This window comes from Staurois parvus, unplaced genomic scaffold, assembly GCF_062004578.1.
Source record: "Staurois parvus isolate SC_StPar_1 unplaced genomic scaffold, SC_StPar_1.0 ptg000300l, whole genome shotgun sequence".
NCBI lineage: Eukaryota > Metazoa > Chordata > Amphibia > Anura > Ranidae > Staurois > Staurois parvus.
In genome coordinates, this window is record NW_028318096.1 from 115,403 (window position 1) to 136,851 (window position 21,449).

General features: G+C 44.8%; 1 protein-coding gene across 2 annotated transcripts in view; it reads right to left on the reverse strand.

Moving 5' to 3' along the window:
* Positions 1-1,238: 1,238 nt before the first annotated feature.
* MGST3 (microsomal glutathione S-transferase 3) overlaps positions 1,239-21,449 on the reverse strand; it is a 34,540-nt gene continuing 14,329 nt past the window's right edge. For both annotated transcript variants that reach the window (XM_089683070.1, XM_089683071.1), the window contains exons 4-6: positions 18,677-18,734; positions 5,800-5,872; positions 1,239-1,514 (exon numbers count right to left, since the gene is read on the reverse strand). In XM_089683070.1, coding sequence (XP_089539196.1) covers positions 1,393-1,514; positions 5,800-5,872; positions 18,677-18,734 — 253 coding nt within the window. In that variant the 3' untranslated portion in view covers positions 1,239-1,392. The remainder of the gene's footprint in view (positions 1,515-5,799; positions 5,873-18,676; positions 18,735-21,449) is intronic.

Below are 21,449 nucleotides of genomic sequence, written 5' to 3' on the forward strand. Positions count from 1 at the left end.
TCCAAAAACAGCATTTTAGGTCTTTTTAAATCTTTTTTTCTTTAAAAGCGGAACAATACTCACCTCAGCTCCAGCAATGCGGAGTCCTTCAGGCGGGGAAGGCATCACTCCCATGCATGCCTGAGAGTTGTCAGATTTGGCATTGCTGAATTTGTACAGCGAGCTGTACATGCACAGTTCACTGTACAGGGACAGACAGACAGACAGGTAAGTAGCAAGAAAGGTCTGGTTGGCCGCACATGCTGTTAAAATCACCTTTATTACAGCATATTCATAAAAACAATTCAAAGACACAAACATGGAGTAACAGCATTACCAGGTAATGAGTTTCGCATTCACTTAGCGCTTAATCATAGCCAAGTAGCAGATTAAGTAGCTTTAATGCAGAAGACAAAAATCATGCCTGTAAGCCAATTTTAATATTTTAGCCTAAATTTCCATTTTGATCTCTGAATCTGATATGTTCCAGATTCAACCTCTAATAGTGCATGTGTAAAATATAATATATATATATATATATATATATATATATATATATATATATATATATATATATATATATCTTCTGTTATTCTCAGAGTGGATTAGATAATTTGTTCTCAAACTATATAATGTAGCTGGTTATTTACCACTGCTTATAGATATTCAACAACACATTACTTTGACATATTAACTAAATTATACACCAAACTTTGAGATTATCCGGTTAATCGAAACAATAAAATCGGCCAACCAATCGACAATGAAAATAGTCGCTAGTTGCCACCCTAGTTAACTGCGTGCCTAACACGTGTAGAGTGCGCTGCTTTTATAAAGCAATGAGACTGTTTTATCTCCCTGCTTTGCAGGGAGAAAAACCAGCCACATTGCTGCAGTCTATAGAGAGCCATGTGTTTACCAACACAGGGCTCTCTTCTGTCATTCGCTCACTGGCTGGGACCTGCTGATCGGCTTGTGCTGTAACGAATGACAGCACAGCTGGGGTGGCAGGCTCAAGCGCCCTACCCAGAAATGAGGGACTATGCACATGATCCAGTGCAGAGGGGCTGCTCTGCCGCAGTAAGTCTGCGGTAGGCAGTCCATTAGTGGCTATAGTTGCGGCTAGGCTAGCCCATCTAGCCTATATTTTACAATATATTTCTCTAGATATTTTCTGTAAATAAAAGCACATACTTCAAGGTAACATTCTCCACTTTTAGAATCATCTGTACATTAAAAAACAAAAAAAAACAAATAGGTAAACTTTTTAAACATTTTATTTAGAAAATACAGATTACCGAACACCATCGTAATTTTGCATAGGTATTATATTACCCCTAACGGGGGATAAATCATAAACTGAATCAGCAACAGAAAGCAGCACATTTGGTCCCATCTGCTGTCTCTTCCTGGTTAGACCCATGTCTTTGGGTTAAAAGACCAACCAAGTAATTTGAAGGCGGAGCATACTGTAGAACCAACCAGACCAAGCAGGGCGAAAGAACTAATAGCTCCTCTTGCACGTTTCTTTGGATCTAGTAAAGGTTTAAATTGTGCAAAAAAAAAACAAAAAAAAACAGTTGATTATTGTGCTGCCAAAATAAAAGAGACATAAAGATAAACAAGATAAATAAAAGTTACAGGAATTTTACCCAAGATCATGGATTAATGGACACTATTGTAAACAGGTCTGACAAATGCAGGTTTTCAGTTCAGAAAAGGGGTGCAATGTGATTTATATACACAATTTTATTATATTATACAAATAAAATGATCATATGCTCCTTTAGGGCCCATTCACGCCCAGTTGTCTGTTGCATTCACGTAAACGGGCTGTTAATGCACCACAACAAGCTGAAACTGCACTTTTTTTTGTGCCACAGCACAACGCACAGTAGTGTTACCATGTGGTATGGTGTGCAGCAAAACAGGTGCACTACCTTTGAAAACTCAAGGCACAGCAATGCTATTGCAGTACAAGGGCATTTAGAGAAAATCTACACTGAAAAAATATAGGTGCTTATAATGCTGACCTCCCCCTGAAAATGCTAGCTGACTGTCATGGTGATCCTTAGATTTAGCTATGGACACTTGCTGACCTAGGAGAAGTCATACATGTTCCTGCTCAGTGACTCAGGGTGTATACATATCATAGAAACCATGACAGCCAGGAAAGTAGCATTTTCTAAAGGAGGGGTCAGCAATGACAGCCTTCCTTCAGGTGGTATTCTTAACCAATTTAAAGGGATATTTCTTCTCCTTTGTCAAATGAATAATGCTGTCAGCTATTTCAGGGTGTTTAAAATGCTTGTTCCAGGTAAATTAATTAGGTGAAGAACAAGGATTTTCACTAGATAAAAGTTTAGATATAATAGTCTTTACTTCATTTTTATGTTCTCAAATGAGGGTTACAGATGACACCAAAGATATGATCTGATCTGAGAGGTTACATGAGAACATACAGTGGGGCAAAAAAGTATTTAGTCAGCCGCCAATTGTGCAAGTTCTCCCACTTAAAAAGATGAGAGGCCTGTAATTGGCATCATAGGTAGACCTCAAATATGAGACAAAATGAGAAACAAAATCCAGACAATCACATTGGCCGATTTGGAAAGAATTTATTTGCAAATTATGGTGGAAAATAAGTATTTGGTCACCTACAAACAACCAGGATTTCTGTCTCTCACAGACCTGTACCTTCTTCTTTAAGAGGCTCCTCTGTCCTGCAGTCCTGCACTCATTACCTGTATCAATGGCACCTGTTTGAACTTGCTATCAGTATAAAAGACACCTGTCCACAACCTCAAACAGTCACACTCCAAACTCCACTATGGTGAAGACCAAAGAGCTGTCGAAGGACACCAGAAACAAAATTGTAGATCTGCACCAGGCTGGGAAGACTGAATCTGCAATAGGCAAGCAGCTTGGGGTCAAAAGGATCACAAGAACGGTGAGCAAAAATCCCAGGACCACACGGGGGGACCTAGTGAATGACCTGCAGAGAGCTGGGAACAACGTAACAAAGGCTACCATCAGTAATACACTACACCGCCAGGGACTCAGATCCTGCAGTGCCAGACGTGTCCCCCTGCTTAAGCCAGTACATGTCCGGGCCCATCTGAAGTTTGCTAGAGAGTGTTTGGATGATCCAGAAGAGGACTTGGAGAATGTCATATGGTCAGATGAAACCAAAATAGAACGGTTTGGTAGAAACACAACTCGTTGTGTTTGGAGGAGAGAGAATGCTGAGTTGCATCCAAAGAACACCATACCTACTGTGAAGCATCGGGGTGGCAACATCATGCTTTGGGGCTGTTTCTCCGCAAAGGGACCAGGACGACTGATCTTTGTATAGGACAGAATGAATGGGGCCATGTATCGTGAGATTTTGAGTGCAAACCTCCTTCCATCAGCAAGGGCATTGAAGATGAAACGTGGCTGGGTCTTCCAACATGACAATGATCCCAAACATACCGCCCGGGCAACGAAGGAGTGGCTTTGTAAGAAGCATTTCAAGGTCCTGGAGTGGCCTAGCCAGTCTCCAGATCTCAACCCCATAGAAAACCTTTGGAGGGAGTTGAAAGTCCGTGTTGCCCAGCAACAGCCCCAAAACATCATTGCTCTAGAGGAGATCTGCATGGAGGAATGGGCCAACATACCAGCAACAGTGTGTGTCAACCTTGTGAAGACTTACAGGAAATGTTTGACCTCTGTCATTGCCAACAAAGGATATATAACAAAGTATTGAGATGAACTTTTGATATTGACCAAATACTTATTTTCCACCATAATTTGCAAATAAATTCTTTCCATTTTTTTTTTCTCATTTTGTCTCTCATAGTTGAGGTCTACCTATGATGCCAATTACAGGCCTCTCTCATCTTTTTAAGTAGGAGAACTTGCACAATTGGTGGCTGACTAAATACTTTTTTGCCCCACTGTAGCCTCGCCCGACCCTGGATGCAGACAGTGTACATCCAAGGATGGCATTGCTATGGATTTCTGGCCGCACACAAACTGCCCGCAGCTAACTGGATGGTTTGTGCGCAGTCATAACACAAAGTGCAGCTTCATCCAGAGGAAGGGTTTAGCCGCCTCTGAAAGCAGTAACCTATATACACCCCATCCTCTGCGCGGCTGTAGCCTTAGGTACTATTTTCACATCTGTAATGATAGTATCCTGTTCCATTCTGGTAGTAAAGGGTTTGTGAACAAATCCTGGAAGGCACACATGGGGTCATGACGTATGAATACATTTGTAAAGAGTCATAAACCTACACTTGTCCTCACATTGTCTTTTTATTCTGAAGTCAAATCCAGCTCACCTTGTCAAAATTTTTTTTTTTTTTTTTTTTTTAAAGTGATATAATTAGTCCAGTTGAAAAAAAGCCAGTCTATTTCAACCTTTAAAAAGGGGAACAAAAAAAACAAAACTACACACTCCTACACACCCACACACCCACACACACCCACAGTTGATCCAGAGGAACGAAAAAAACCCCATTAAAGCTTGATCCAATTTTTTTTTCTCATCAGCAGTTAGTACAGTATTGTAACTTCTATCAATGTCCAACCAAGCACTGGTTAAAGTTTGTAGGAGGAGTTATTTTGCTCTAGGAGGATGCAGAACCCCCGACTTCTGTCTAGACAGTGCTGATTGGCCCTGTGCTGATCACATGCATTCTCCCAAGAAAAAAAAAACCCCCTATCAATACACCCCAAACTGAGCATGTGCAGAGTGACTCCACAAGATGTCTTATCAGGAGATAATAGGGGGACATTGGAAGAAGGGAGGGATCAGAGATGTCAGGATTAAACCGCATTTTTGCACAGTGCAGAGGAATAACCCCTTAGGTTCCACAGTGAGTATAACAAGCATGCGTTACTGCATATACAAACTGATTTTACTGTTGAGGGTTTAATAACACTTGAAGGAAAAAAAAACATTTTAAATTGTAAAAAAAAGTTCCATCCAAGTACTTAAAATCCCGCCCCCCTTCCTCCAAAAAAAATTTGAGGCCCCCACATACATGCACGTAAGAAAGAATGCAAGCATCAGAGAAAGAGCAATATTTCTAGCACCAGAGCTCCTGGGTAACTCGAAACTGATGACCTGTAGGGGCTTTAATGCGTTGCCTAAGGAAAATATACAATACTGAAGTTTGTCGCCATTTCAAAGGCACACAAAATTTTAAGGTTTGACATGTTGGATATCTATTTACTTAGCACAATCTCATCTTTTATATTGTACCATAATTTGTGTGATTTATTTGATCTGTGTGCCCTAAAATTAACTTTAGTTGATTTTTTTAAATTTCCTAAACCACTGCGTTAATATTGTGTAACATAAAAAATTGGAACTAACACTATTTTGGTGACTGCTTTCAGAAAATATATAACGTTTGGGGATTTTATGTAATCTTCAGGCAAAAAAATGACTTTGAACATGTGAGCGAAAAAAAAAAAAAAAAAAAAAAAAAAAAGAAAAGACAAAAACAGTTCTGGTAGCGAAAGGGTTCAAATATTTCATTACTATGGAAGCCTTTGTCTGCTCTAGTGGAACAAAGACATTTTCTCGGTTTACATGACTTTCCAGTAAGTTGGACATCAATTTTACGTAGGAAGAACCACTATATGAACTGATATTCCCTACCAACAGGAGGACAGAGTCACAACCTGCATGTCTTGGTATATTTCTGAAAGTTTGACACACACACACACACACACACACACACACACACACACACACACACACACACACACACACACTTTGGTTTGTTTAAATTAAGGGAAATACAACTAATGAGCCTGTGTACTTACCACCTGTAGAGTATCCAGCGGCATAAAGTTCTCTGCCAATAATCCACACAACTCCCATAGTACTAGCAGCACGCTGTAGGAATATAAACAAGTCAATCATTCAGCAAGTGAAAAAAAAAGGAACCTCAGGCTATATTGTTTAAATATACATGTATGTAAACTAAATATAAAAAGGATATGTAAGCAAGCGCTAATTGACAATAGATATAAATATTAAGTTAGCTGCTGGAACTCAGGGCTTAGGCAACGATCCCAATGTAAACATGTAATAAAGTGCAGCATTATAAAACGCACAAGCTGTATAATGATATTAATGCAGTAATTAGAGATGAGCGAATCGAAGTATCCGAAGTGGAATTCGAGTCGAATATCGGAAAAATTTAGATTCGTGCCGAATCCGAAAAATAGCCTAATTCGGACGCGCGAATCGAAATTTTTCAGAAAATGGCGGCTGACATGTGCGGCGACGGAGCGGGGATGTCTGGGAAGGCGCGCAGACAAGGCGCGCTGACCCATAATGCATTCCTCAACTACATGTGATCGCATCAGCCAATCAGCAGCCAGCACTGTGTAATGGTCGAGCTATAAATAGCGGCCATTTTGGAATTCTTCATTTGCCTGCAGTCATTGAACAGAGGCAGACCGCTCTGTACTAGGGACAGGGACAGAGTTAGGGCCACAGAAACGATAATTGGGGACAGAGAACCATTACTCAGGGACACAGACTTGTTAATGAGGGCCACAGAATCGTTATTAAGGGACAAAGAAACGCTAGTTAGGGCCACAGAATTCATACTCAGGGACAGACAGAATTGTTACTCAGTGCCAGAGAATTGTTACTTAGGGCCACAGAAACGTTATTAGGGCCACAGAATTTTTACTCAGGGACAGACAGAATTGTTACTGAGTGCCAGAGAATTGTTACTCAGGGACAGACAGAATTGTTACTGAGTGCCAGAGAATTGTTACTCAGGGACAGACAGAATTGTTACTGAGTGCCAGAGAATTGTTACTTAGGGCCACAGAAACTTTAATTAGGGCCACAGAATTTTTACTCAGGGACAGACAGAATTGTTACTGAGTGCCAGAGAATTGTTACTCAGGGACAGACAGAATTGTTACTGAGTGCCAGAGAATTGTTACTTAGGGCCACAGAAACTTTACTTAGGGCCACAGAATTGTTACTCGCACAGACACAGAATTGTTACTCGCACAGACACAGAATTGTTACTGAAGGCCACAGAACTGTTACTTAGGGCCACAGAATTGTTACTCGCACAGACACAGAATTGTTACTCGCACAGACACAGAACTGTTACTGAGGGCCACAGAACTGTTACTTAGGGCCACAGAATTGTTACTCGCACAGACACAGAATTGTTACTCAGGGCCACAGAACTGTTACTTAGGGACAAAGAAACGCTAGTTAGGGCCACAGAATTCATACTCAGGGACAGACAGAATTGTTACGGAGTGCCAGAGAATTGTTACTCAGGGCCACAGAAACTTTACTTAGGGCCACAGAATTTTTACTCGCACAGACACAGAATTGTTACTCGCACAGACACAGAACTGTTACTGAGGGCCACAGAAACTTTACTTAGGGCCACAGAATTGTTACTCGCACAGACACAGAATTGTTACTCGCACAGACACAGAACTGTTACTGAGGGCCACAGAACTGTTACTTAGGGCCACAGAATTGTTACTCAGGGCCACAGAACTGTTACTTAGGGACAAAGAAACGCTAGTTAGGGCCACAGAATTCATACTCAGGGACAGACAGAATTGTTACGGAGTGCCAGAGAATTGTTACTCAGGGCCACAGAAACTTTACTTAGGGCCACAGAATTCATACTCAGGGACAGACAGAATTGTTACGGAGTGCCAGAGAATTGTTACTCAGGGCCACAGAAACTTTACTTAGGGCCACAGAATTCATACTCAGGGACAGACAGAATTGTTACGGAGTGCCAGAGAATTGTTACTCAGGGCCACAGAAACTTTACTTAGGGCCACAGAATTTTTACTCAGGGACAGACAGAATTGTTACTGAGTGCCAGAGAATTGTTACTCAGGGACAGACAGAATTGTTACTGAGTGCCAGAGAATTGTTACTCAGGGACAGACAGAATTGTTACGGAGTGCCAGAGAATTGTTACTCAGGGACAGACAGAATTGTTACTGAGTGCCAGAGAATTGTTACTTAGGGCCACAGAAACTTTAATTAGGGCCACAGAATTTTTACTCAGGGACAGACAGAATTGTTACTGAGTGCCAGAGAATTGTTACTCAGGGACAGACAGAATTGTTACGGAGTGCCAGAGAATTGTTACTCAGGGCCACAGAAACTTTACTTAGGGCCACAGAATTTTTACTCAGGGACAGACAGAATTGTTACTGAGTGCCAGAGAATTGTTACTCAGGGACAGACAGAATTGTTACTGAGTGCCAGAGAATTGTTACTTAGGGCCACAGAAACTTTACTTAGGGCCACAGAATTTTTACTCAGGGACAGACAGAATTGTTACTGAGTGCCAGAGAATTGTTACTGAGGGACAGACAGAATTGTTACTGAGTGCCAGAGAATTGTTACTCAGGGACAGACAGAATTGTTACTGAGTGCCAGAGAATTGTTACTTAGGGCCACAGAAACTTTACTTAGGGCCACAGAATTTTTACTCAGGGACAGACAGAATTGTTACTGAGTGCCAGAGAATTGTTACTGAGGGACAGACAGAATTGTTACTGAGTGCCAGAGAATTGTTACTCAGGGACAGACAGAATTGTTACGGAGTGCCAGAGAATTGTTACTCAGGGCCACAGAAACTTTACTTAGGGCCACAGAATTGTTACTCGCACAGACACAGAATTGTTACTCGCACAGACACAGAATTGTTACTGAAGGCCACAGAACTGTTACTTAGGGCCACAGAATTGTTACTCGCACAGACACAGAATTGTTACTCAGGGCCACAGAACTGTTACTTAGGGACAAAGAAACGTTACTGAGTGCCAGAGAATTGTTATTCAGGGACAGACAGAATTGTTACGGAGTGCCAGAGAATTGTTACTCAGGGCCACAGAAACTTTACTTAGGGCCACAGAATTTTTACTCAGGGACAGACAGAATTGTTACTGAGTGCCAGAGAATTGTTACTCAGGGACACATAATCGTTGAATTAAAGAGTATGTCAGACAACATGCAGAGGAGTGGCAGAGGAGGCAATTTTTTAGGAGCGAGCAGACGTAGCAGCAGAGGAAGGGGTCGAGGCAGCACTATTCGCAGCCAGAGGCCAGTGCTCCCGGTGTCATCCAGCGGTCGTGTCTCCACCGACAACCCTGCCGTCATTGATTGGTTCGCTCGGTCGTCTTCCTCTTCCCAGGTCACCTCTGACACCTACAGCCAACGGTCGGTGGGTACGTCAGACACAACCGTTAGTTGGCATGGCCCGGGAGCAAGCCCACTGAAATCACATGTCCTCTACCTGCCCCTGTCCTTTGCTGTTCCCTCACCAAGCGAAGTACTGTACAGTGAGGAAGAGCTAACAGAGGGCGGTCAGGAACGGGGGGAGACATCGGCCTTTTCAGCAGCCAGGCGAAGAAGTACTGGCGAGGAGAGTGGCTCTGTAGCCGGTCTAGAGACAGGTCTGTCTCCTGACCCAGACGCAGCCGAGGGGGCTAGTAGTGAGGCGGAGACCGTACCTGATGATGAGGAGGTTGATCGCACTTGGCTGCCTCGTCGTCATCAGGCAATTTCTTCCGCATCATCAGGAGAAGAGGGTGCCAGCTTGGCAGCGAGCGAAACAGTCGGTGGGTTGCCCAGGAGGCAGCAGGGTCGCATCAGTGTCAGTGGAGCCAAACGGCCACGGAGTAGAGCACCAGCTCCACTGCAGCCTACCACCACGGCCAGTAGTGGTGCCGGTGCGCACGGAGGAAGTAGCAGTCAGCCAGTGAGGAGTAGCGGGGGCAAAGTTTCCTACTCGGTGGTGTGGCAATTTTTCGTCAAGCCGCCCGAGGAAGTAAACGTAGCCGTATGTCGACTATGTGGCCAGAAATGCAAGCGTGGCCAGGGGGCCCATGTTGGGACTACAGCGTTGCGTCAGCATATGCAGCGTCACCATTCGTTGGCCTGGGAAAACCGTGATAAAGATACAGCGGTTCTGCCTGCCCCAGCCCCCGCTCCATCACCCGCTCCGTTACTTGCTCCGTCACCCGACGTCGTCAATCACCCTCTATCAGCCAGTCAAGGCTCCAACACCTCTGCTGAGGGGAGTTGTCGCTCGTTGGCATCTTCCGCTCGTTCAGATGCTCCTTCTCCTGCTACTCCTCTTCACGGATTCCGTCAACAGTCTTTCTTGCAATCCGTTTCCAAGAGACAACAGTTTGCGAGCACGCACCCGACGGTGCAAAAGCTGAACGTCCTCCTGTCCAAGTTGCTGGTGCTGCAGTCCCTCCCTTTCCAACTGGTGGACTCAGCACCTTTCCGAGAAATGATGGCTTGTGCCGCGCCGCGGTGGAGAGTGCCAAGCCGTCATTTCTTTGCCCAAAAGGCAGTGCCAGCCCTGCATTCACATGTAGAAGAGATGGTGGGCCAGTCTTTGAGCATGTCGGTCTCTGCCAACGGCAGCGCCGACGTGTGGAGCTGTAACTACGGTCAGGGACAGTACATGTCATTTACGGCCCACTGGGTGAACGTGGTGCCGGCACAGCCGCACCAGCAACTTGGACAGGTCACGCCGCTTTTGCCTCCACGTTTGCACGTCCTTGGTCCAGCAAACATGTCCGCCTCTACCACCTCTTTTTCCGCCGTGTCCTCAGCCGCCACCCCCGTGCCAAGTGCCATTACCCGACCGGCATATCACATGTGCAGGGCGCAACGGTGTCACGCTGTGCTGCACCTGGTATGCCTTGGCGAACGTAGTCACACAGGGGAGGAACTGCTGAGTGTAATGAACAGAGAAATCGACAGATGGCTGTCTCCGCGCAAACTTAAAATCGGAACCATGTTGACCGACAACGGAAAGAACATGGTGTCTGCTCTGCGTCAAGGAAGGTTGTGCCATGCGCCATGCATGGCTCACATGTTCAATCTGGTTGTCAAGCGGTTCCTAAAATCCACCATCCCACTGCAAGACATCCTTAAAATGTCACGTAAACTGTGCATGCATTTCAGCCATTCCTACACCGCAAAGAACACCCTCATTGAGCTGCAGCGGCAGAACGGAATTCCACAGCATCGCCTGATCTGCGACGTTGCAACAAGGTGGAATTCAACCCTACACATGTTAGACCGCCTTTACGAGCAGCGAAAGGCCATCACCGATTTCCTTATGTTACAAGCGGATAAAGGTACTCCCCTGTGTAACTTAGATGTCAGCCATTGGCAGCTCATGCGTGACACCTGCCGCTTGCTCAGGCCCTTTGAGGAAGCCACGCTATTCGTGAGTCGGCAGGACTATGGGATGAACGACGTCATTCCTCTGTTGCACGTCCTGGAACAAATGCTGTTAACAATGGCTGGTCAGGGTGCGGTAGACGTGGCGCACAGATCTCAACGCCACATGACCCCTGTGGGGGCAGGACAGGAAGAAGAGGAGGAGGTAGAGGAGGACATTTGTGCTCAGGAATTATTGAGTGAAATGGGTGGTTTTTCCACTCAGCGGACAGGAGTGGAGGAGCAGGAGCATCTGGTAGAGGAGGAGGAGGAGGAGACAGAGGACCCAGACGCACCGTGGCAGTATGCTGTGGAGATGGAGGCAGGGAGTCCCTCGCATTCCTTGGCACAAATGGCCCATAGCATGCTCGGTTGCTTGCGTAGCGACAGCCGAATAATAACCATCAGACAGAGGGATGACTTTTGGCTGTCCACCTTGTTGGACCCTCGCTACCGGTCCAAAATGGTGGCCTTTTTCACACCTGCTGAGAGGGAGGCCAAAATTACGTACTATAAAAACCACCTATGTAGTCAGTTGGTCTCTGCCTTTGTGCGCCAACGTCCATCCTCAGACACTGTGGGCCCTGTGCGCTCGCGTTCCGCTGGCATGGCAGCAGGGGAGGGGTGGGGTGGTAGGAGCAGTGGCAGCTCCACCAGCAGCGGCTGCCTCAGTCTGCAGTCGATGATGAGTAGCTTTCTTCACCAGCACAGTGAGGAAACTACTAACCAGCCGCAGCAGCAGCAGCAGCATCAGGTGGACCTGGAGCAGGAGCTCAAACAACAGGCTTGGGCCTACTTGGACAGCACCCTGCCAACCGAGGTAGACAATCCCCTTGACTACTGGGCAACGAAACTTGACCTTTGGCCCCAACTAGCTGAATTTGCCCTTGAAAGGCTGTCATGCCCGGCCAGTAGCGTGGCATCGGAGCGCGTGTTTAGTGCGGCAGGAGGTATTGTAACTCCGCGGAGGACACGACTGTCCACCCAAAGTGTGGAGAGACTCACGTTTGTGAAAATGAATCAGGCGTGGATTAGTCTGGATTTCAAACCACCAGTTCTTGACACAACTGACTAAATCCGCCATGAATCATGCCTCAAACATGTGCCACTTTCAGGTCTCCTCACACACTGCTGGTGTGTTGAATTTTTTGACATAGGGTGCTGGCAGATTACGGACCTCCCATAGCTGCTGCCAGGCCCCTAATCTGCCATGGGCCCCTATATACCGCCTCCTCATGCTGCTGCCAAGTCCAGAGTCTCTCATGGGTCCCTGTACGGCCTCCCATTGCTGCTGTCTCCATCGCCACACTCTGCCATGTGCCACTTTCAGGTCTCCTCACACTGCTGGTGTGTTGAATTTTTTGACATAGGGTGCTGGCAGATTACGGGCCTCCTATAGCTGCTGCCAGGCCCCTAATCTGCCATAGGCCCCTATATACCGCCTCCTCATGCTGCTGCCAGGTGCAGAGTCTCTCATGGGTCCCTGTACGGCCTCCCATTGCTGCTGTCTCCATCGCCACACTCTGCCATGTGCCACTTTCAGGTCTCTTCACACTGCTGGTGTGTAGAATTTTTTGACATAGGGTGCTGGCAGATTACGGGCCTCCTATAGCTGCTGCCAGGCCCCTAATCTGCCATGGGCCCCTATATACCGCCTCCTCATGCTGCTGCCAAGTCCAGAGTCTCTCATGGGTCCCTGTACGGCCTCCCATTGCTGCTCTCTCCATCGCCACACTCTGCCATGTCCCACTTTCAGGTCTCCTCACACACTGCTGTTGTGTTGAATTTTTTGATATAGGGTGCTGGCAGATTACGGGCCTCCCATAGCTGCTGCCAGGCCCCTAATCTGCCATGGGCCCCTATATACCGCCTCCTCATGCTGCTGCCAAGTCCAGAGTCTCTCATGGGTCCCTGTACGGCCTCCCATTGCTGCTGTCTCCATCGCCACACTCTGCCATGTGCCACATTCAGGTCTCTTCACACTGCTTGTGTTTTCAATTTTTTGACATAGGGTGCTGGCAGATTACGGGCCTCCCATAGCTGCTGCCAGGCCCCTAATCTGCCATGGGCCCCTATATACCGCCTCCTCATGCTGCTGCCAAGTCCAGAGTCTCTCATGGGTCCCTGTACGGCCTCCCATTGCTGCTGTCTCCATCGCCACACTCTGCCATGTGCCACATTCAGGTCTCTTCACACTGCTTGTGTTTTCAATTTTTTGACATAGGGTGCTGGCAGATTACGGGCCTCCCATAGCTGCTGCCAGGCCCCTAATCTGCCATGGGCCCCTATATACCGCCTCCTCATGCTGCTGCCAAGTCCAGAGTCTCTCATGGGTCCCTGTACGGCCTCCCATTGCTGCTGTCTCCATCGCCACACTCTGCCATGTGCCACATTCAGGTCTCTTCACACTGCTTGTGTTTTCAATTTTTTGACATAGGGTGCTGGCAGATTACGGGCCTCCCATAGCTGCTGCCAGGCCCCTAATCTGCCATGGGCCCCTATATACCGCCTCCTCATGCTGCTGCCAAGTCCAGAGTCTCTCATGGGTCCCTGTACGGCCTCCCATTGCTGCTGTCTCCATCGCCACACTCTGCCATGTGCCACTTTCAGGTCTCCTCACACACTGCTGTTGTGTTGAATTTTTTGACATAGGGTGCTGGCAGATTACGGGCCTCCCATAGCTGCTGCCAGGCCCCTAATCTGCCATGGGCCCCTATATACCGCCTCCTCATGCTGCTGCCAAGTCCAGAGTCTCTCATGGGTCCCTGTACGGCCTCCCATTGCTGCTGTTTCCATCGCCACACTCTGCCATGTGCCACATTCAGGTCTCTTCACACTGCTGGTGTGTTGAATTTTTTGACATAGGGTGCTGGCAGATTACGGGCCTCCCATAGCTGCTGCCAGGCCCCTAATCTGCCATGGGCCCCTATATACCGCCTCCTCATGCTGCTGCCAAGTCCAGAGTCTCTCATGGGTCCCTGTACGGCCTCCCATTGCTGCTGTCTCCATCGCCACACTCTGCCATGTGCCACTTTCAGGTCTCCTCACACACTGCTGTTGTGTTGAATTTTTTGACATAGGGTGCTGGCAGATTACGGGCCTCCCATAGCTGCTGCCAGGCCCCTAATCTGCCATGGGCCCCTATATACCGCCTCCTCATGCTGCTGCCAAGTCTAGAGTCTCTCATGGGTCCCTGTACGGCCTCCCATTGCTGCTGCCAGGAGGCAGCAGGGTCGCAGCAGTGTCAGTGGAGGCAAACGGCCACGGAGTAGAGCACCAGCTCCACTGCAGCCTACCACCACGGCCAGTAGTGGTGCCGGTGTGCACGGAGGAAGTAGCAGTCAGCCAGTGAGGAGTAGCGGAGGCAAAGTTTCCTACTCTGCGGTGTGGCAATTTTTCGTCAAGCCGCCTGAGGAAGTAAACGTAGCCGTATGTCGACTATGTGGCCAGAAAGTCAAGCGTGGCCAGGGGGCCCATGTTGGGACTACAGCGTTGCGTCAGCATATGCAGCGTCGCCATTCGGTGGCCTGGGAAAACCGTGATAAAGATACGGCGGTTCTGCCTGCCCCAGCCCAGGGTTCCATTTTGTCATAGGGTGCTGGCAGATTACAGGCCTCCCATAGGTGCTGCCAGGCCCCAAATCTGCCATGGGCCCCCGTACCGCCTGGTCACGCTGCTGCTGGGCCCACAGTGTGACCTGGGTCCCTGTACCGCCTCCCATTGCTCCCACTCTGCCATGTGCCACTTTCAGGTCTCCTCACACTCCTGCTGGTTTCCATTTTGTCATAGGTTGCTGTATGGCCTCCCATTGCTGCTGCCTCCACCGCCACACTGTGGCTCCAAACACTGGTTTTGGCCCCGTGACTGGCCAAATGAGTGAAGTGTGCGGTGATTCTAAGATCGACGGCACTCATCTGCATGTCATACTGACTGACAGTATTATTTCTCTTCCCCAGCAGACTCCAAGGGCATTTAAATTAAAGGTACAGTGTTCTGCACTAATATTAAGTCTCTCTGAAGCCTAGAAACACCCTTTTTTAAGTTAAATTCACAGCGAATTTATTCGACTCGAATCGAATATTGTCCACGAATTCGCCGAATCAGTCGAATCGAATTTTTCATTTCTTCGCTCATCTCTAGCAGTAATCAATATAAATTGTGCTCTTAATAGTGTAATCAAAGAGGTATATAAAAAGAATAAAGTGCAAAACAGTGCAAATAAGTGAATCAATGTCCATAATATTACTATATATCAGTCAGCAAATCTCAAGTCAATAATAGTCCTCAAATCAATTGCAATGTATCCAAGTGCACAAGTGCAAAAATCCACAAAGGGAATCCACCACCTTGGACAGATGTACGCTCACCAGAAAGCAAACCTTACTAGGCATCTGTTAAAACCTGTCACATCTGGAGGTGCAGAGGTAAAGAGGCAGCCCAGGGGTTAACCCTGCTGCTTCATCCCTATGCAAGTGGGGAGAGTATACAGGTTTTAACAGATGCCTAGTAAGGTTTGCTTTCTGGTGAGCGTACATCTGTCCAAGGTGGTGGATTCCCTTCGTGGATTTTTGCACTTGTGCACTTGGATACATTGCAATTGATTTGAGGACTATTATCAATTGAGATTTGCTGATTTATATATAGTAATATTATGGACATTGATTTACTTAGTTGCACTGCTGCACTTTATTCTTTTTATATACCTTTTTGATTACACTATTAAGAGCATAATTTATATTGATTACTGCATTAATATCATTATACAGATTGTGAGTTTATAGCGCTCCACTTTATTTATACATATAAACTAAATAGATGAAAGGAAGTAAGCATCTGTAAAATCTGTTAAAGAATATACTGTATATACTAAAGATATTTGATTTTCATACAGTGTGTAAAAATGCAAATGCAATATGTACATATCCAAAAAAAGTTTTAATAAGTAAAGCTGAACTGCAGTCAAGTCTCGCATTCCCTGTTTCAATTGGGTAGATATCGTTCTCTTTTTGCCCCATGTGGTCATCAGAGGGATCCTAAATCTTCTTTCTGCAGGTACCCCCCACCAGTGAAACCTGCATGGTGAAATACTTACCCACTTCCCTCTTCTGGAGCTCTTCACTGTGTACCCCGACCAACACCATGCAACCTTTGCAAGAAAAATGTCTTGGCCATTTTCTCTTCCAAGTGTGCACGTGCGCCACAGACACCCCATTCATTCCTTTTGGATGCTCTGTATTCATGATGACATCCAGCAGAAGCAAGAAGGCAAGTTTTTACCATTCAGGCTTCATTTATAGGACAATATCACTAAGTGAAGTTGTTCTTTAGGAGATGGGCAATGAACCCCAAGAGTAAAAATAATCAGCAGTTGTCTCTGATAGCCAGCAGAGTGTGTTGTATTGCATTTACTTGGCATTGTGCAGTAATTTTCAGCAGAGCCACTATGTAACCTAATCTTATTTATTAAACACAATCCACACACAATTCTTAAGAATCAACTGGATAAAGATATGATCATATCTGTCTATGTATCAGTTTTAGGCACAAACGGAAAGCTTCACCACCTTAAAGGATAAGTTCACCTTTTCTAACATGTTAAACCCATATTCAGGGTGCAACATGTAAAAAGTTACAAGATCTGCCCCCCGCTCCCCTGTGACAGCTAGGGGGGGGGGTCTTCTCCCACCTGCTAGCTGTTACAATTGTATGTATGGGCATGCAGATTCACTGACAGGTCTGCAGGAGACCTGCATGGCACCAGCAATCTGTTGGTCGCTGGTGCAATGCTTTAGAGGCTCCAGAAACAGAAAATAGTAAATGCACTTTTTTTTTTTACCTGTAAAAAAATGTGCATTTATTTTTTATAAAAAGGTGAACTTATCCTTTAAAACAAGTGGAGGGCCGATTTAAAAAGCGTAACTAAAAGCAATTTTTTTTTATTTGGATAGAATGAAGAGGGATTAGAACACCTGTCAGGTTTTTATTGCTCTGTGCCCATTAGGGAGATTCACTCTCTATTTGTCCCAATTACAGTTCACATCAAAAGTGAAAATAAAATATCAGAAGAGGAATGGAGGGGGCAACTTACAAAGGAGACACTAATTTTGGTGACCCTTGTGACTCTCCAAGAAATGGCTATCGGAGAGGAAGTGAAGGGAAATTACCCCTATGGGACACGAACGGCAAAAACACTGACAGGATCTCACTCATTGGAAAACTGCTCAAAAGATCATTCATAACTAGTATTACATGCCAGTGAAAATCTTCCATCTCTCTCCATCCCAGTCTACAACCTGTTGGAGGAACTGTGGCCATAGAGGCACATCTGCACATATATGGTGGACTTGTCCAACTTTAGTATCTTTCTGATCTTATGTACATTCTCTAATAACAAGGGTCACTGGCATTTCCCAGGACCTTACACCTCAGTTGGCTTTGCTGGGAATAGGTTTGGAGGAATGGCCTTGGCACTATCACTCCATTATTACAGACGTCCTTATATCAGCACGCCTCTCTATTGCATGCAAGTGGAAAAAATCATGTCCCACCAACTATTCAACATGTCATAACTCTTAATCAACATTTAAATATTGAGCATATGTTCGCTAAAGCACACCTGACCAACCCAAAATTTCTCGCAAACTGGTCCCCCTGGTTAAACCATCCATCTAGTGACTCACTTACCAGATAGCATAGGCCGGTTCCTGAAATACCTTAACCTGTTACTCGTACTCTTATTCCCAGCAAGGACCACAAGATGACATCAACTTGCCTGAAATATTGAGTCCTCTTTAGTCTATTGTTGATGCCTGGGTCAGGTTGCACAACCTCTCTTAATGAAGTGTATGTATAATATATATATAAAAAATTTCATACTGTCTCTCTCTATTCTCTTTTTACCTATGTATTATTTTTCTGTTAAACCTTAATAAAGATTTAAGTGAAAGACAAAAAAAAAAAAAAAACCTGACAGGAGATATAACCTCTCCTTACTCTATCCAAAATGAAAAAAAAATTGCCTTTAGTTACATTTTAATCTCATCATAATTACATAAGCATTACACTTTAGATAAATATTTTTGACTATTGTTATAGATATGGAACCATTGCATAGCCCAGGTTTTTGGTGCTGGTAATTTACAGGTTTAGTGCTAGGCTCAGGTCTATGGTTAAGTGTAGGGTTTAGATCTAGATAATACATTGAGGTTTAGGAATGGAGTATGAAAAATGTGTATCACATGCAATAAAAGTTATTTGCACCTCATATTTGTGTTCTGATATTTCTGGTGGCAAAACTCCAAAATCCAAAAACATTTAACGCAGGCTGAAACTAAATATACTGCAAAAGCACTGCAACCCCGATCAGCAAAAAACAAACCTGAAATAGGTTAGGCACAGCAAAGAATAACAAAGTAAGGAGCTAACAGAATAATCACTTACCGGGTGTGTAAGTCCTCCAGCAGCAAGGAAGAATAAAAAGGCAGGGTATGATTCCAAACTGTAAAAATATTGCACAGTAACAACAATAAACATTTTTTGGGCATTGTCAAGCATTATACAAGCGTTTTTGAATGTATATTAAAGTTTTAGGCATTTGTTTCCTGGGCTGTGTAAGAGGAGGGAAGTTCTAGAGGAATTTTTCAGGCACAGAAATCCATGCAATTGTGTGTGTTGCATGTTTGCAGGAGCATTCATTGAAGTATATGGAGGTAAAAATGATTAAATACACTAAAAAAAAAAAATTAAAAAAAATCTCATGTACTTTAAGCCTTCAAGTGGGAACAGGGACAATTACAACAAATGGGATTCTGTACGTTAATTGTAGTCAGGTGTAGGGAAGCAGGATGGAATTTTTTCAAGTGTGAATGGCGGTCATGAGACTAAAACATGCCAAGTATAAACATTCTACTTTAATTTAAATGCAGTTTTCCATTTTTACCAAGACAGTAGATCAACCTGTCATTGATGGTACCTGATCAACCTTGGGAGCTATAAACCAAGACAATTACTTGTTTTTTCTACTGTAAAATACTTATGCCCCTGGAAACCCAATGAAATATACAGATTTTTTTTGTCTAGGAAGCCAAGAAAGTGTACTGCTGTGAGGGAAAAAAAAAACAAAACAGTGTAGCTAAAATCTCCTGTCCTGAACCGCTTTCATAACATTTTATTAAACGCAGTCAATGAGCTAATTAGAAATCAAATATCCACCAAAAAAGGACAACTGATAAAGTCATGTTTTTTTGTTTGTTTTTTTTTTTTTAGATCAGGATTACTGTATGGGGTACACAGCAAATGGCACCCATTACGGGTTCCTAGATTGCCACACTAATAACAAAAGAAGGGTACACTACACCAATGCTGTGCTCTCTCTTTGCATCTCAAGGCTTTAAGTTTTATGTTCTAAACCCACACTTGCCGCTCTGATAATCTGTCCTTGCAAATACTTCTGGGTATGGGGGAGCATGTGACCATCTCCTCTTAAGCTGGCCATACACTGAACAAAATTCAGCTGGTTCAGCAGGGACTGGATGAACCTGGATCAGTATGTGGGCTGCTCTGCACAACAGAATCCACTTCTGTTGAAGAAACATGTTGGAACAATGTCCGTCGATCAGTGGCTGTATGCGATATCCAGTTGTTGTTGTGCTATTGGTTTTTACCAATAGCACAACAACTGGATATCACTTATTGAGTAATTGTACTGATATTTTTGAGTGCGGCTTTTGTTTCACTGTTTGTTTAGTTTTATGATCCACAATTTGTTTGGATTCTTTTAGCGCAGTTACATACGTTTCACAATCAGTGGCTGTAGCCAATTGCTGCAGGCACCAATCAGTGTATTACCGCTGTCAGAATTCAATTTCCCAGCTGGAGGTAATTCCGGGGGCCTGAAGAGCCAATTGGCAGGCCTAAACACTACAACATTCTGGAGGGGAGTAGAACAATAAACTTGTGTAAGGTCAGAGAGATCACCAAGGTGCTTACATAGAGATTACATCTAGGGCTCCAACAGAGACAGGAAAGTGTAGCAAGGATGAGAAAGTAGAATGTTAAGTAGAAACGTGAAGCAGGGACCTGGATCTTGCTGGAAACCCCAAAGTCCAGGTAACTCCAATATGAAACAGCAACTTCAACATACAGCCTCAGTGTTTATCCAGCACTACAACAGCCAGCCTCAACTACAAATAGTGAGGGAGGAGACAATGCCAAGCACAATTTGGGAAGTGAAGTTTGTATTTGCTTTTGAACTCCAGTGGGTTGTGAACAAACATATGTACACCTTTGTATGTTTGCCATTAGCATCTGCCCAAGGTTTCAAAGGGAACACACAATAATTATTCAAAGTTTTAAAACTGAACAATGTTACTCTAGCTAGGAGCCGATGCAGCTAAATTCAGAGATAAGACAATGTTTCTGATACTCAGAAGTCTATTAGAGTGGAACTAAATTGCTAAAAGTATGGAATTTTGTGACTGTGTGTGGTGGGCCAATGCTGCAAAGTATGTCTCATTACCTTAGATTGTATGCCCCTTGAGGGTTAGGGACTGATGTGAATGTACAATATATATATGTAAAGCGCTGCGTAAATTGACAGCACTATATAAGTACCTGAAATAAATAAATGTTTTAATGTATGGGAAGATAAAAAGCATGTGCTATATTTATGGGTTATAAATGCATTGCTATGGATAAATAAAATTTAGGGTGGTACATTTATCTGTAGGACAGTCTAAATAGGTATCAAACCCAGTTACTGGATAATGCACAAGCCTCAAAGCTAACCCAAATCTTCATGTTTGTCTCACATGTTACCCCTCCCAGACACTGCAGCTCAATGGGAGGGTTTCAGCAATACAGTCAGTGCTGTCAGCCCAGAAGGACAAGGTGTGGACAGGCGCTGATTGAGAAGTTACAGTGTTGTGAATCAACAGCGACAATCCTGATAGCCACAACCCTGCTATGTTTTCTTATCCCACTGTAGTGCAAGAAGCCACAGCCTACATGAGAATGGCAATTGTGTTCTGAATTCCAAGAGAAGTGCAGTATTGTGGCTACGCCAGCACACGAAGTTGCATTAGAAAGACTTCACTGGCAGGCTCAAGAGGTACTACTGAGACTTTGTGGGGGACCAAGAGAAAACTAGGTGCAGATACATTTATAATAAAGTGCTGCAGCACACAAGACATAGTTCTACTTTAAAGATGTTGCA